The sequence below is a fragment of the Lactuca serriola genome, chromosome 6 (assembly GCF_051521515.1).
Source record: "Lactuca serriola cultivar US96UC23 chromosome 6, Lser_US96UC23_V15, whole genome shotgun sequence".
NCBI lineage: Eukaryota > Viridiplantae > Streptophyta > Magnoliopsida > Asterales > Asteraceae > Lactuca > Lactuca serriola.
In genome coordinates this window covers 58135453-58151012 of record NC_136413.1, presented here as the reverse complement: position 1 = coordinate 58151012, position 15560 = coordinate 58135453, and the positions used below count along the sequence as shown (strand labels likewise).

Below are 15560 nucleotides of genomic sequence, written 5' to 3'. Positions count from 1 at the left end.
AGGGTACTAATGTACCGTGTGCTGCCCCTCTAGGATGTGAAGACTTTTGTTAAGCTTGTTTCTTGTTATTTTGAACAATTTGTGGGTTTTGGCCTTGTTGGCTTTGCTTTTGTGTTGGCTCTTTGCATATTATAATTGACTGTGGCCTTCAAGCTGTGTTATTATGTTTGTTCCTTAAGTTCATCCATGCATGGGAAAACTGTTGAAGGTGCTCTAAGCACTTTTGATTTAGCGCATCAATTTGTGAGTGGGAAAGTCCTTGCAATGCCCCTAAGCGTTTAGTTTAATACACTTAGTATTGTGTGGATGAGTTTGTCTATAATACACTGAGTATTTAGGCTGGTAAATTGAATACGAATGTTTTGCACTTAATACACTGAGTATTTAAGGCTGATACACTAAGTATGAAAATTTCGTACTTAATACACTGAGTATTTAAGCTAGTACGCTGAGAATTTCACACTTAATACACTGATTATTTAAGGCTAATACGCTAAGTATAAAAGTTTTGCATTTAGTACGCTGAGTATTTAAGCATGTAAGTTTTGCTCTTAATACACTAAGTATTACATTGAGCATTTTGTTCTTGATACATTAAGCGCTACAGATTGAATTTACCCTCTTAGCCACTAAGTAGGGTTATCTATCCGGGGATCTCGCATTCTTGGTGTTGTTTGCCCTTGTTCAACTTGGTGGGGTCTGTCAGAAGTAGAATTTCCTTAAATTTCTCACATTCCAAGTTCTTAGGATCTGCGTTCCTTCCATTGTTTCCAGTGCGTATGCCCCGTTGTGGTTTGCTTCGACAACTCTAAACGGCTTTTCCCATACGGGGCCTAGTTTTCCCTGTGGTTGGGCCCGTCTCGCCTCGTTTCGCCTTAGCACATAGTCTCCCACTTTAAAGGCTTTCCCTCTGACCCTCTGATTGTAGTATTTTACGACAGCATGTTTGTAAGCAGCTTTCCGCATGCTCGACTTTTCTCTTCGTTCCTCGAGAAGGTCTAGACTTAGCCTCAGGTCTTGGGAGTTAGTTTCTTTGTCGGTGTGGATTGTCCTTAAGGTTCCTATTGTCAGCACTATCGAGAGGATCACCTCTGCTCCATACGTCAAGCTGAATGGTGTTTCCTGTGTGCCTGTTCTTGGTGTCGTCCTGTATAACCATAACACCGCTCGTAGTTCCTCAACCCAGTTGACTTTGGCTTTCCCCAGTCGTTTCTTGATACCGTTCACTATCGTCCGGTTGGATACTTCTGTCTGTCCATTTGACTGGGGGTATGCTACTGACGTAAATCGTTGAGTGTTTTCTTTATCAGTGCACCAATCCCTGAATGATTTTTCAGAAAATTGCAACCCGTTATCACTGATTAGCACCTTGGGCGTTCCAAATCTAGTCATTATGTTTTTCCACATAAAATTGATCATCTGCCTTCCTGATATGCACGCTAACGGCTCAGCCTCGATCCATTTTGTGAAGTAATCCACCACGACCACCATGTATTTGAGTTAGCATGGGGCTTCTGGAAATGGTCCCACAATATCTATTCCCCATTGGTAGAATGACCATGGGCTAGATATATTCGTTAGGGGGGCCGGAGGATTTCCTTGGACCAGAGAATACGTCTGGCATTTCACACATTTTCTTATTAGTTCCATTGCATCTTGATGTGTGGTGGGCCAGTAGATTCCTATGCGAAGCACTTTCCCATTCAGGGCCCGCGCTCCTTCATGCGCACCTGCCTGACCAATGTGAGCTTCTTGGAGTGTATTTCTACTCCTGGCTTCATCCACACACTTTAACCAGGGCGTTGTGAACCCTTTCCGATATAGCTCTCCGTTCACAAGTGTGTATGTGGGTGCCTTTATGCGAATTTTTCTGGCTTCCTCATGGCTATCTGGTAGAACGTCGTGCTGCAGGTATTTGATCAATGGGGTCATCCATGTGTGCTTAGCCATTGCTAAGGTGTTCACTTGCCGTTCGTCTACACTTTTCTCCTTGAGCACTTCAACTAAGACCTTTTTGGACAAATGATCAAAGCTTGTTGATGCCAACTTGCTCAGGGCGTCCACTCTTCTATTTTCACTTCTTTGTATTTGTTTGATTGTGAATTCTTTGAAAGATTTGATAAGTCGACGCGCAATACTGACATAATTCTCCATTCTTTTGTCTTTTACCTCGAAGCTCCCATTGATTTGATTGGCGGCTAGTCTTGAATCTATTAGTGTCATCACTGCTTCTGCGCCCATTTGTTTGGCTAACCGTAAGCCAGCAAGTAAGGCCTCATTTTCTGCTTCATTGTTGGATGTATGGAAGTCGAAACGGAGGGCATACACGACTTCCTCCCCTCCCGGGCTAGTCATAATTAAACCTGCCCCCGAGCCTTCTCTGTTGGATGCCCCATTCGTTTATAGGGTCCATTTCCGGTTATTCTTTGGGGGTTTCCCTACGGTCGGTCTTCCTTCGTGATTCATATCTTCTCCTCCTCCAGGAATCTTGAGCAAGAAATATGCGAGCGCCTGCCCCTTGATGCTTGTGCATGGGTGGTAGCTGATGCCGTGCTCACCTAGTTCGATTGTCCATTTTGCTAGTCGACTTGAGGTCTTCGGCTTGAACAATATTTGCTTGATCGGACAGTTTGTTAGGACCTTGATTTGATGTGCCTAGAAGTAGCACCTCAAGATTCGTGTAGCATATATAAGTGCGAACACTAGCTTCTCGAGAACGGGGTAATTGACTTCGAGGCCTTGTAGTGCCCGGCTAACAAAGTACACTGGTGTTTGCTTTCCTTCTCTTTCTACGACCAAAATGGGTGAGAGGGCTTCGACTGAGGTTGAGAGATATCTTGTAGTGTTTCTCCTGGGATAGAGCTTGCCAATGTTGGTAGTTTGTGCAGGGCTTCCTTGATTTGCTGGAGTGTTGCTTCCGCTGCCGCTGTCCATTGAAAGTTGTTTTTCTCAATGCACCGTTTGAGCGTGTGGAAAAGTGGCATAGCCTTCTAAGCTGATTTTGAAATGAAGTGACTGAGAGTGGTGAGTTTTCCATTTAGACCTTGGGCGTCTCTTAGGGTATTTGGTGGTGGCGTCTCCATAAGTGTCACACCCCCAGACCAGACGGCAGAAACGTCCGGAGGCAGGTGACTTCATTGTGCAATATCATAACAATTGAATATAAATGAAACAGAGCCATCCAAACATCATACATTGAGATAACAAACTTACATAGTTTACATATTGTATTTGTTCTTCGAGTTACACAAAAGATACATAAGTAGAAAACTTCAAACTACAGTTAAATAGTCCTGCATCTGCGTCCCTTGTTACCTACTTACTAGATCCATGAGAATACAAGTCATTTTGAAAAGCGTCAACTAAAAAGTTGGTGATTTCATAAGCATTTTTGTATAAAATCGTTTACACTTGTTTAGAATCATTCTAATTGTACTTTCAGAAAATCTGATATTTTCTAGGAAATCGTTTGGAATCTTGCCTTGAAAATCATGGATATATATGTGTGTGTATGTCATCACTTTTGTTCATCCTTATAAGGAGTGATTTTGAAAAGTAGTGTGATTTGTAGAAACGAGCTGTGTATGAGAATTGTTCTTTTGAATAGTAATAGTCAACCGTTTTAATAAAAATCCGTTATTTTCGAAAGGAAAATATGGTTGAAAATCTTGTTCCTCTTATCGAGTAAAATTGAGTGTGCGTTCTAGTTTATCGTTATCGATATAATAGAAAATCGTTTTCTCCAGAAAATCCTATATTTTCTGCTATAAAATATTTGTAAGTTCTAGTTCCAACTATGTATATGTGTGGGTTAGTTTATCGTTTTCAAAATCGTTTACAAACATTTTCCATAGAGTCCTACGCGTTTTAATTTGTAAAATAGCAGTATTACGATTCTATACTTGTTAGGAGAAAGAATCCACATGGCAATTGTGGACATTCTACATGGTGAAAAAGGACAGTCGACGCAACAAATGCGGACCATCACCTATCACGTATAGGACAGTCAACACAACGTGTCAAATTTATTTATGAGGTTTTCCTTACATAACTTTCTAGTTAATATAACATATTCTAGTGAGTCATTATAACCATACTAATCTGACGGAGTGCTTGTTTTGGCGTTTCTCAGGCGCCCTAAATTTGGAAAAGACATTTGTCACCCTAGACTGGCCTGTTTAGCTGTAGCGAACAACGAAGGTGCGGGGTGTCAACCCCGTATAGATCTATACACAAATTCCTGCTCTCCCTCCAGGAGACTCTGGCTATAACTCCTTATAGGACTTTAGACGTACACTAATATTTTTATATTTAGGTACTTTTGAGATTTGTCTGACTAGAATATTAACAAACTTTTGAGCAATCGTTAGAGATCCATTATTTGTTAGATAAATAATGAAATTCGTACTCATTGAATAGAAATATCATTCTCGTTCCATATCGTTGATTGTGCTCGATAACTGGATGCTTGTGTTCGTTCCTTTTCGTTTATTGAAAAATAATTCATTTTAGTCAAGAGAAAAAGTGTCAAGTTATAATTTGTATAAATTTATAACTTTCGGTTATGACACGCATTTTCTGTTTTATGACATATAGAACATTACTTATGTTCTTGGAGGTTTTACGATAGCAGCTTATGACATGCAAATATTCCTGTCATAAAGGATCTATTTGTATATTTTCTTGACATAAACTTTTATATTGAATATTTATAAAATACCCCCTGATAGTTTGTAAATAGTCACAAAGTTTCCATTTTCGAAAGTTACTAGAAATGGTGTCTACTTATCAAGATCCCTTTTTATAACTTTTATCTCTAGACATGAAAGCATAGATAAAGGGGTTAAGTTGGACACACCCAATAGTTGGGAGGCTCTTTTGTACACAACGTTTACTCTGTTCTTTATGAAGTTGTGAAATCTTATGTTCATGAGTATATTACTAAAATAATAATTTAATAAAATTTCACACACACATACAAACATACATATACATGTAATCATTTAAGAATTTAGGCAAGATTTGACTTGTACTCTCCCCCAAAAATGCTAAAACATTGAAAAATGTGGGGTATGAAGCTCACATTGAGTTGGTTGAGGAGTTGTTTGGAGTTATGGAGGGAAGATCTCAAGCTTAAACTCTTGGTTGAGATGAGGAACTCCTCTGGGAAGAATGTTATCCTAAGGTTGATTATCACATATTATTATGAGTAAAATAATATGAGTTTATCTTGAAGATTATATAAAATCTTAGATGAGTGGAAAACTTACTTTAAAATTTCCAAGAAGAAGTTGAGAAATCTTGCTTTCAGCAAGATCCTTGATTTTTGCTCTTGGGAGGAGTAGGTGAGAGTATAGGAGAAAAGTGGGAGGAAATGTGAAAAGCCCAATCTTTCTACTGTCTTGCTTAAGAGTATAAGAAAAGGGAGGAATTTTTGGTGTATGGGGATGTGCTGGTCTATACATGGATACTTGGTGGGTAAAGCATGAGATACTGTGATTTGCATTGTCAAATCACAACGTCAACATCATTGTCCTTATCTTGATTTAGGATAAGATCTTCCTAAATCCCAAACATTTATTTTACGTAAATATTGACTAAAATAATTAGTTTTGGCATAAAATAGGGATTTAAGGGGTTTAGGATAGGAAAATACGAGCTTGGTGTGATTTCCGGCGTCAAAATGCCTTAAAATGGTGAAAAAGTCTGAAAATGACCAAAATCCGGAGTGGAGGGGTTGTTCCTTCGAGGGTCCGAAGGGTTTAGGAGAAGTTTCGGAGTCAACTTCTGATTTTCGGAGCATTTCTTAAAGTTCCGAAGTCATTTGGGTCATTTCCGAAGCTGATGGGTGAGTTCCGAAGGTGCTTCAATTTTTCCGGAGTCAAACGTGAAATTGGTCGAATCCGGACCGAGGTGCGAGGCTGGCTAGACTTCCGAAGCCAACTGATATGTCCGGATGAGAAGCTTATTCCGGAGTGAAGGAGGTTCCGAAACAAAGAAGGTTCCGAAGGGTGTGGCTTCTCTTGGCTCCTTAGGAGGCATTCCGAACTAAGAAGGTTCAAGACCAAGAGGGTTCCGGACCAAAAGGATCCTTTTGGGGTTTCCTCTTCCGGTTTTGAGCTATTTTCAACTGAGGAAGCTACTTAGAGAGATTTGAGATACGTGGAGAGATTTGGGAGATATTTCGCATACTTGGAGAGATTTGGGAAAGATTGAATATACTTGGAGAGATTTCACATACTTAGGGAGATTTGGGAGAGATTTCACATACTTGGAGAGATTTGGGAGAGATTTCACATTCTTGGAGAGATTCACTATACTTGGAGAGATTTCTCATACTTAGGGAAATTTGGGAGAGATGTCACATACTTGGAGATATTTGGGGGAGATTCATTATACTTGGAGAGATTTCGCATACTTAGAGAGATTTGGGAGAGATTCACTATACTTGGAGAGATTTCTCATACTTAGAGAGATTTGGGAGAGGTTTCACATACTTAGAGAGATTTGCATCCTAACACTACATGGCTCCTTAGGAACTCATATTGTACACTTAGGTGTGTTAGCACAAGTCTCACAATAGTCTTTGCTTACTTGAGGATGAAATTTCCTAGCCAAAAAGGATAGTTGTGACAATAAGCTCGTCTACCTTGGTTGGGCTAGGCTGTATTCCTTGCCTAGTGACATAGTATCCTAAGAACTGCCCTCTTCCACTCCAAAGGTGTATTGTTGGGGTTGAGCTTTGTCTTGACTTTCTCTAATGTCTTAAAGGTTTCCTCGACATCCTCTAGCAACTTCTCTTTGTCCGGACTCTTAATAACCATGTCATCCACATATACTTTAATGTTTCTTCCAATCTGCCTGGTGAATATGGAGTCGACCAAGCGCTGGTATGTCACCCCTGCGTTCTTTAGCCCGAATGTATTTATGGTGTAGCAGAAAGCTCCGTGATCTGTGTAAAAGGTTGTCTTCTCCTCGTCTTCTTTTCTCATTAAGATTTGAAGATACCCCTTGTATGCGTCCAAGAAACATTTTAGCTTGAACCCCTGTAGCGATTCCACCTTCTGATCGATCTCCGATAGGGGGTAACAATCTTTGGGGCACGCCTTATTCAAATCCGAGTAGTCGATGCACATGCGCCATGAACCGTCATGCTTTTTTACCATAATGGGGTTGGCGATCCAGGTTGGGAACACTGTCTCTCTTAAAATTCCTGCCTTTGCTAGCTTGGCTACCTCCATGTTAATTGCTCTGTTGCGGTCCTCCTTGGACTCTCTTTTTTTGTTTGACCTCCTTCGTGCCTAGTTTGATCATTAGCATGTGTTGTTTTATGACCTTCCTATCTGCGCCAACCCTATCCGTGGGAGTCCATGCGAATGCATGCTTGTATCGTTTGAGCAAGCTTACTAGTGCCCCTGGTGCGCTTGGGAAGGTTACTACCAATGCTAACCGGCTGATGTGGGTATGCTTCGTTGATTATCTCTTTTCTATTTACCAATTCAACCTGTGCCTTCTTGGTTTCCTGCACCATTTCTGCTGGTTGCATGATTTCGAAGCACTACAGCTCCTTTAGCGGTGTGGTGAGGACCGTGCCCGGGCCTTCAGTGGTGCTGAATTTTATGATTCCATGCATTGTGGACGAGATCGCACCAAGCTTTAGCAGGACTGTCTTTCCTAAAATGATGTTGTGTTCCACAAGGTGTCAGATTACCACAAAGTCAATTAGGGTCGTTTTCCTTCGTTGCTTGTCGTGGATGATCAGCGTGAGTGAAAATTAGATCGTGCCTGTGTGTGACATCCCCATTTTCACGGCCAGAAAAGACTGATTTTGTTTATGCTTTATAAAAATCAGAGTACTTCTTTTCATAAAAATGTTGCGGAATTTGTTCCCAGAAAAATACGATAAATACGTTATCAAAACATTTTTGAAGAAACGTATTTTATTCATTTTAAAACGTTTGGGATGTCATTGTCAATACAGGAACATAAGCATAAACGGAGCTTACATATATTTACACTAGTGATCTACATCTCTTTAATCTCTCAGTGTAATGTCACTTCATATCGACACCTGTGATATAAATAAACTGAGTGGGTCAGGTAGGGAAACCTGGTGAGTACATAGGGTTTTCAACCCACAATAATATAATTATTATGTTTAATCATCAAAAAGTTAACCCAATTACCCATCCCCATTATCTTCTTTATTCTTGAGGATCTACCCTAAGAATCAGCTATTTCTTGTTCATTCATTCCTAAGGAGTATCCTAAGGAATAGGTACGAATTCCATCATTGTAAATGACACATCTGTCAAGCACAACTGCTAGTTCTGTCACTTAGGCGCGACCGCCAAAATTGTGACATTCTCTATGGGGCGCATCTGCCGGAATAGTCCTTTAGGCGCATCTGCCGGGGTTATGAGGTTCTCTATTAGGCGCTTCTGCCGGTAGAGTCCTTTAGGCGCATCTGCCAGAGTTTTATTGACAGTATCGTTTTCGAGAGTCCACTCGCAATACATGTCAATGGGTTTTTAGAGTTCACCGGTGAACACATCGTTTACAACACCTACAGGTTGCGAGCCTGCTAGTGTTCCACTGGACTGTCTAGAATAGTCCGTGGTTGTCATCTATACTCTGCTGAATGACGGGACCATCATTTGGGAAAAAGGCTTCTCACATCGTCCACCTCTCACCCTCACCTCACGGTCTATTTCACCTCTCAACTTATCATCCAACTCATATTTCATCTATTACATCTACCCATGTCTTACCCCAACATTTTCGTAGATATGAAATACATATACAGTTTAAATCATTTAAAACGTGTATAAAATCGTTCATCCAGCATAGATAGCAAGTATTTAGATAATATGCACACATAGCACGTAATTTATATAAATACCTTATATCTATGTGTAAGCTGAAAGGGACCATGCACTCACCTGAAAGGTGGTGACTTAGCACTCGGACAACGCTTCGATACTCTCAAAACAATTCTCCTTCGATAAAACCTAGTATCAATACCACTAGGGTTTAGTCTAATGTCAACCGTGGCTAATTAATAGTCTGACTATTATTATTATTATATAAGCGTTAAATAACACTCAATATAACTCATAATAATAGCCCAAATAATTATTTTAAGGACCTAATAATATTCCTATAACTATTTGAAAGCTATATTAAAAATTGCGTAAGCGTAGCTCACTTACAGCGGATTTTAAAGAAAACCAGGCTTTACTCGGAGCAGCGTTTCCGAAACCAAAAGACCCTTTTTTCTCGGGACTCCAGGAGCCTCGGGGCTTCCTTAGGGTGCTAGGGGATCACCTAGGCTTAGGGGAGGGTTAAAACCCTTAGAGAGAGAAAGTTTAGAGAGAGAGATATGAGAACGGTGTGAGAAATTCGGAGGAGTTCGGACCCCTTTTATAGGCGCCACCAGCCTCGGTTACGCTGGGCATACCGAGGTTACGCTGGGCGTATACCTCAAATAAGGTTGCCAGCCGAAGCCAGCTGTCTCGCACCGTCAGATGGATCAGATCGGACCTACGCGGGGCGTAACTTCTTCGGACGCGGGGCATACTGCGAGGGCGACGTGTCACAATCCGAAGCGAAGCCTTGGTCAACAAGCAACGGCCCAGATGCAGCCACGTCATCAACCTCGCAACAGGTCTCACAAATTTACTTTCCGACTTCTAAAAATCATAACTTTTGCATATGAGCTCCGTTTTTGACGTTCTTTATATCCACGCGAAGGTGGGAACGTACTCTACAACTTTCTCTTAGACTCCGTTGGCTAATTTTGACTTTATTTTAAAATTTATATTATTAACAGGCCGGGACAGGGTTGGTCCGTTAAATTCTCATAACTTCTTCATCTGACGTCCGTTTTCGCCCATCTTTTTCTCGTTACGCTAATCTTAACGAGATCTTCGATTCTCGTTTAGGTTGTGTCGGCTAAAAACCGCTCAATCTAATATTCGATTTTCGGGCTGTACACTGCTAATCTGAAACTTCGAAAAATCATTACTTCCTCATACGAAGTTTGATTTGGGCGTTCTTTTTATGGATTCTCTCATTTTAACGTATTCTACGAATTTTGTTTAGATCGCTAAGGCTAAATCTCTCTCTATCATAAATTCACTGTTTACGCTTCCCGGTGTCGTGCCGGTTCCGTCGCGAAACTTCGACGGGCCATAACTTCTTCGTTATAACTCAGATTTTGGCGTTATTTATATGTACGGAAACCTTGTGACATATTCTAAAACTTGGTTAAGACTATTTATTATAAATAATCTTTTGCTGAAAAGTCGTTTTCGACACTTATTGCCTCTAAATTGACTAGCCAAGATCTGTGGGCGTTACACTGTGGGCCATAAGCTGTACCCCGTGAATCCCACAATCCTTCCTGTGGTAGGTTTGAGATTATCCTTCCATATATCATGGAGGAGACATAAGCGATGTTCGTAGATTATATCTGTTGAGCTGCCCGTGTCTATGTAGCCCCTGTGGATGGTGACATTCTTTATGGACCCCTGGATTACGAGTGGATTATCACCTTTCCAGCCTCTAGGCCTGGGGTCTCTTACTGAAAACATGAGCCCTTGCGCTGTTGTTGTGAAACTTACCGGGTCACCTTGTTCGTCTTTCCGTTCCCTCTTGACGCGTACGATGAATATTTCCCTTGGCTGGGCGTGCTCTTTTGTTGTACCCTTAGCATTTTCGACATCAAATTTGGCGAGGAGGTTTCATGCTATCTCGATGAGGTTTCCCTTTAATTGTTTTCCTCCATTTCTTTCTTTAGAACCGAGCAATTAGTGGTGTCGTTCGTTTTGCTCTTGTGGTACTCACAGTACCATCCCTTCGCAGCTTTCACCGGTTGTGACTTGTCTGTGACTACGTAGACATCTGGCGGACGGTCCTGCCTATCCTCTCTGGTGAATGGTCTGAAACGCCCTTGTAAGCGCCTTCCCCTTCCGAAATGTCTGTTCCCACCAGACGCTTCTGTGTAATTCCGGTCGTGGCGCTTGACGGGAAAAGTCATGGCGTTGAGGTATGCTTGTTTTGTTGCCTCTCCTTCCTCTTGCCTCAACTACCATTCTACATTTTCTTTTAGCTCGGACCGCATTTACGGGTTTTTTCCCATGAGTTTTTGGGATAGGGGCATGGCAACAGTCTCCACGTGAAGGCTCCTGCGATCAAGCCTTCGTCGTCTCCTGGGACATCGAGCGTGGTGTTTTTAAACCTCGTGAAGTATTCTCTCACCGTCTCTCCTTCTTTTTTATTGAAACCAATGATTGAGTGTGAATTACCTTTGTACTTTTTCAACTTCATGAAATTTGTGAGGAAAAGGTATTTTAGTTGGCCGAAGTTGTATATGTTGTATGGGCGTAGCGTTTTGCACCATGTTCCCGCATTGCCGTCCAGGGTTGTTGGAAAATACATGGACCATAACCGCTCGTCTAATTTGAGTGACGTCTATTTGTAGGTATCTATGTGGCTATCCGGATTTATGGTTCCATTGTAGGTTTTCAAGTTTGGGAGTTTAGAGGTGTTCGGTATTTCGTTATCCAGCAGCTCTTTAGCGAATGGAGATGTGACACTTCTTGATAAACAATCTTGGTTTGGGATGGTTTGCGGCCCTTGCATGTTGTAGGGGTGAGGAGTGTTGTATGGTTGTGCACCTGTGTTATTGTGGAATGCGTGATAGCCTGGGTTTGGCCCTTAATATGCTTGGTGCTGGAACGGTAGTTGAAGCAGTTGACCAGAGGATGAGGGTTGGTTTTGGGTTTGCTGGTTGCTCATGGTAGTTTGCTGGTGATAGGGGTTTGTAGCGACAAGGGTTACATTTGTCGCAAATGGTGGAGAGAAAAAGGCTGGCAACTGGGTCGCCATGGCTTGGGCTAGTGGTGGCAACGAGAATGCTGGTTGCGTTTCTACCGGTGCGTGGTTTACTGGCGGCGCGTAAAATGGCAATTGAGTGCTGGTAATTTGGTTCAATGGCCATGTTGTTTGAAGGATTGGCAACTTTCCTTGCGTCATTGAGTTGAGTGGTGGTGGCATTTTGGACATTGTGGTTTGCACCACTACTGGTTGGCCCGATAACGGCGTTTGGAGGAGTGTGGTTGGTGGTATCGTCATCTGAACCAGTGTATGTTGCTGAAGTGGGATTAGTGTTGTGACATAAGTGCTCGCCATTGACAACAGTAGCGGCGGTTGGGGTGGTGGTGTTGGGGCAGACGCCGTTGAGACAATGGTGGGTGGGAGATGCCCTTCGGGAGTTGGTGGTTGTTGGTCGTCCAGTGGTTCGGCTGTTATAGTAGAACCACCTTTGCCTGAAGTCTCCCTGTTAGCCACCATGGGCGGCGCCATTTCGTCTAACGTCGTCATCGACCGGATGGGACTGGCTCGCGTCCCACTAGTTCCTCCGGTGTCGTTAGATGCCATTTTTTTCGTTGGACAGTGTGCTTTTAAATTTGTTCTTTGTCACAAAAACGGATGGCGCCAAATGATGCGACCTCGCTGCTATTTTGCTCGAGCTCCAACAACCATTTTCTAGCTGGTCCTGCAAGGTCACAGAGAAATGAGGGTCGTCAGCCGTTTCCCGAGAGGTGGCTCCCTGAAAGACGCTTCGACAGTCAAGTTAGTAGGGTTGTGAGTGTGAGTATAGGTATTTCTTATAGTGGATCACTTACCTTTTGGGGTCGTGAGTATCTCCATTTATACTCAGTGATCCTGCTCCTCTAACTGTCAGAGTGCTGCCATTGGTTGCGACGATAATGCCCTGATCGTCTGTTTTGTCGCCTGACCATATCATTTGAATTGGAGCTGAGAGCGCCCTTGGTGGGCGCGAGCTTTCAATGAGAGCGCCTCTAGCGGGCGCCAACCTTTTACCAGAGCGCCCTGCTCTTAGGGGCATTGGCGGGCACAAAGCTCCATTGAGTATGTTCTGATGGGCGTGCTAGTCTTTGTGTCGGGCGCAGTTCTTTCATGCAGGCTAGGGCACGTTATCAGTCCCTAAAATAAAAATTGATCAAAATTGAAAGTACATCCTTTTTACCTGTAATTTATACTAATCAAAAATACATATACGTGATTACTCAATATTAAATCCGAAAAATTGTTTTATGAAGTTTATCAAGAATTATTATGGTTGTAACTTTTAAGTGCAATTAAGGAAATATGATATAAGTTATAAAAGAGGTATAATATCCACACAAAATGAATACAAATGGAAGAAAAATAACGATACATATATATAGTGAAGTTCGCTTCCTAACAATTTCGTTTGAGGAAGTTTACTCCACCCATTTGATTGATATGTATATTTTGTTGATTACTTTCCAAGATTTTGTTGTACAACTGGCTTCAACCCCTTGAGATCAGTTATGACATTCAATATCTGATATTTAACATATACCCTATTGAAACCTACCATCTCAGATGATTGGGAACTTAAGAGTGAAACTATTACTCCATTTATTTTTTTCAATCCAATCCATTTGTTCCAGTGATTTTTATGCATGCATATATGTAACACCGTAAATTTTCAAACATTTTTTTTTCATTTTAAAATGTGATAATTCTCAATAACACATTTCACAAAAACCCCAAAGTATAAAATTATCCAAAAACACATATCCTTAAATCATTGAATGAAAATCCAGGATCCTCAAAACATAACTCTATCTCATGTGTACAATCAAGTCGGCACCTTCCCGCGATCCTGAGAAGTACCTGAAACACGTATCACATAACACGGTAAGCACAAAACTTAGTGAGTTTCCCAAAATACCACACATATCTCATTAGCCTCTCATGGCTATATCTCGAATAAGACCCTCCAGTCAATGTATCTTAGTGGAACCCTTCGGTCCCACAACTCGGGTGGACCCTCTGGTCCTAACTCAGTAAGATCAGGATAATACACATCATAAATCACAAAGACATAACGCAGGATATCACAATACTCAATATAAGCACATAAGACCTTCCGGTCACACAAAGATTACCACTCTAGGTAAGCATAATGAGAAGACTCACCTCGGATGACGAACAACTCCTATAGATGTTGCTACTGCATATCAGCCTCTAACACTAAACCAAAACCCACAATTAACCCAATTAAGATCTAAGACCAAACCTCACTCCTTAGGTATAAAGATAGCTCATTACCCGACCCACAATTAACTCAAGCTCCTTGGGCCCACCAAGGCCCAATACTTAATGAGCTCTCCCAAGGCCTAACTCTTAAACTTAAGTCCAAATGGGAAGTTCAACACAAAGGTCCAAGACATATACAATATTTATCTGATCAAAATCTCCAGCAAAATAAGCCTAAAATCCAGGCCCAACACTTAAGGCCTAATGTGAGTTTTAGTCCAAAAGGCCCACATCAAGGTTACATGGGGCATACCTCCCTTGGTACGCTCAACGTACGCACAAACCCTGATCGGGGACACTTGACTAATACGTAGGGTGTACTGGATTTACACTTGGCGTACGTCCAGACTTGCTTTTTCCCACTCTCTTGGTCTTAACCCATTAAGACCATAGCTATACTCTCGGATCTGGACTCCTAAAGGCTCATACTCCATAAAGTTCATGACTTTAAGCCTTTGCATGGATGATAAAGTCCCAAACCCAAATATACTCACTCTTTACTCCAAAAAATGCTCATATCTCATGCATGGGGTGGCTTTAACGTCCAATACATCATTTTTATGAATCCTCTCCACTAGAAACACTTAAAAGGATGGATATTAGGCTCTGGAGTTCAACAACTCATAAAGCTTCAAGCTTTGCGACCAAAAACCCTAAAATAGACCATAACATGCTCAAATAAAAAAGGATGAGAAAGCTTTGAGCTTTATACCTTCAAATGATTCTCCAACCACAGAAAAGCTCAGATCTCAGGCCTGGACTCCAACTTCGTTCTCATCAATGCTCCTTCTTCACTCTAAGGGTACCAAAAGAACACTTATAAGCTCACAAATAGACACTCAAGCTAAAGGAATAGAAATTAGGGTTTTGAGAGGGTTGAAGGCTGGAAATGGTGGCCAGAAATGAGGCCATCATGTTCTTTAAATAGGGACACACCCCTCATTTAGGGTTTTCACCATGTGCCTAGTACGCCCAACGTACTAGGTGGCTCCGCTTCCAAATCACGCACATGAGTACGCTAAGCGTACACACACGTACACCCCGCTTACTCAGCTGCCACATTTTCTCAAATAAGGGACTAAACTTGCCAAAACTTCAAACCATCATAGCTTCTTCGTTATAAGTCCATTTCCAATGAACCTCATATCCACGGAAAGGTGGCGAGAAGCCCTATGCTTCTAGTAACCCGTCGCAGCTCCAAGCTTCCTCATGTCTGGGTTGTAGCCCACAAACCCTAAATCACAAACGATCCGAAACAGGATGTTACAATATAGTTTTAGAGGATCATAATTTAAAAAAAATCATGTTTAAGATGGTATTATGATGAGTAGAAATATAAAGAAAAGTCAAGTCACTTGTAAAGTGTATATCTTGATTGGTGAGATAATCCATAAACAAAA

The 15560-nt window shown here is 41.6% G+C and overlaps 1 protein-coding gene across 1 annotated transcript; it reads right to left on the bottom strand.

The window, feature by feature from the left end:
* Positions 1-1500: 1500 nt before the first annotated feature.
* On the bottom strand, positions 1501-2355 carry LOC145059799 (uncharacterized). The gene has a single exon (XM_079007582.1). It carries the CDS (start codon positions 2353-2355, stop codon positions 1501-1503), a length of 855 nt encoding a protein of 284 aa, XP_078863708.1.
* Between the last annotated feature and the right edge of the window lie 13205 nt (positions 2356-15560).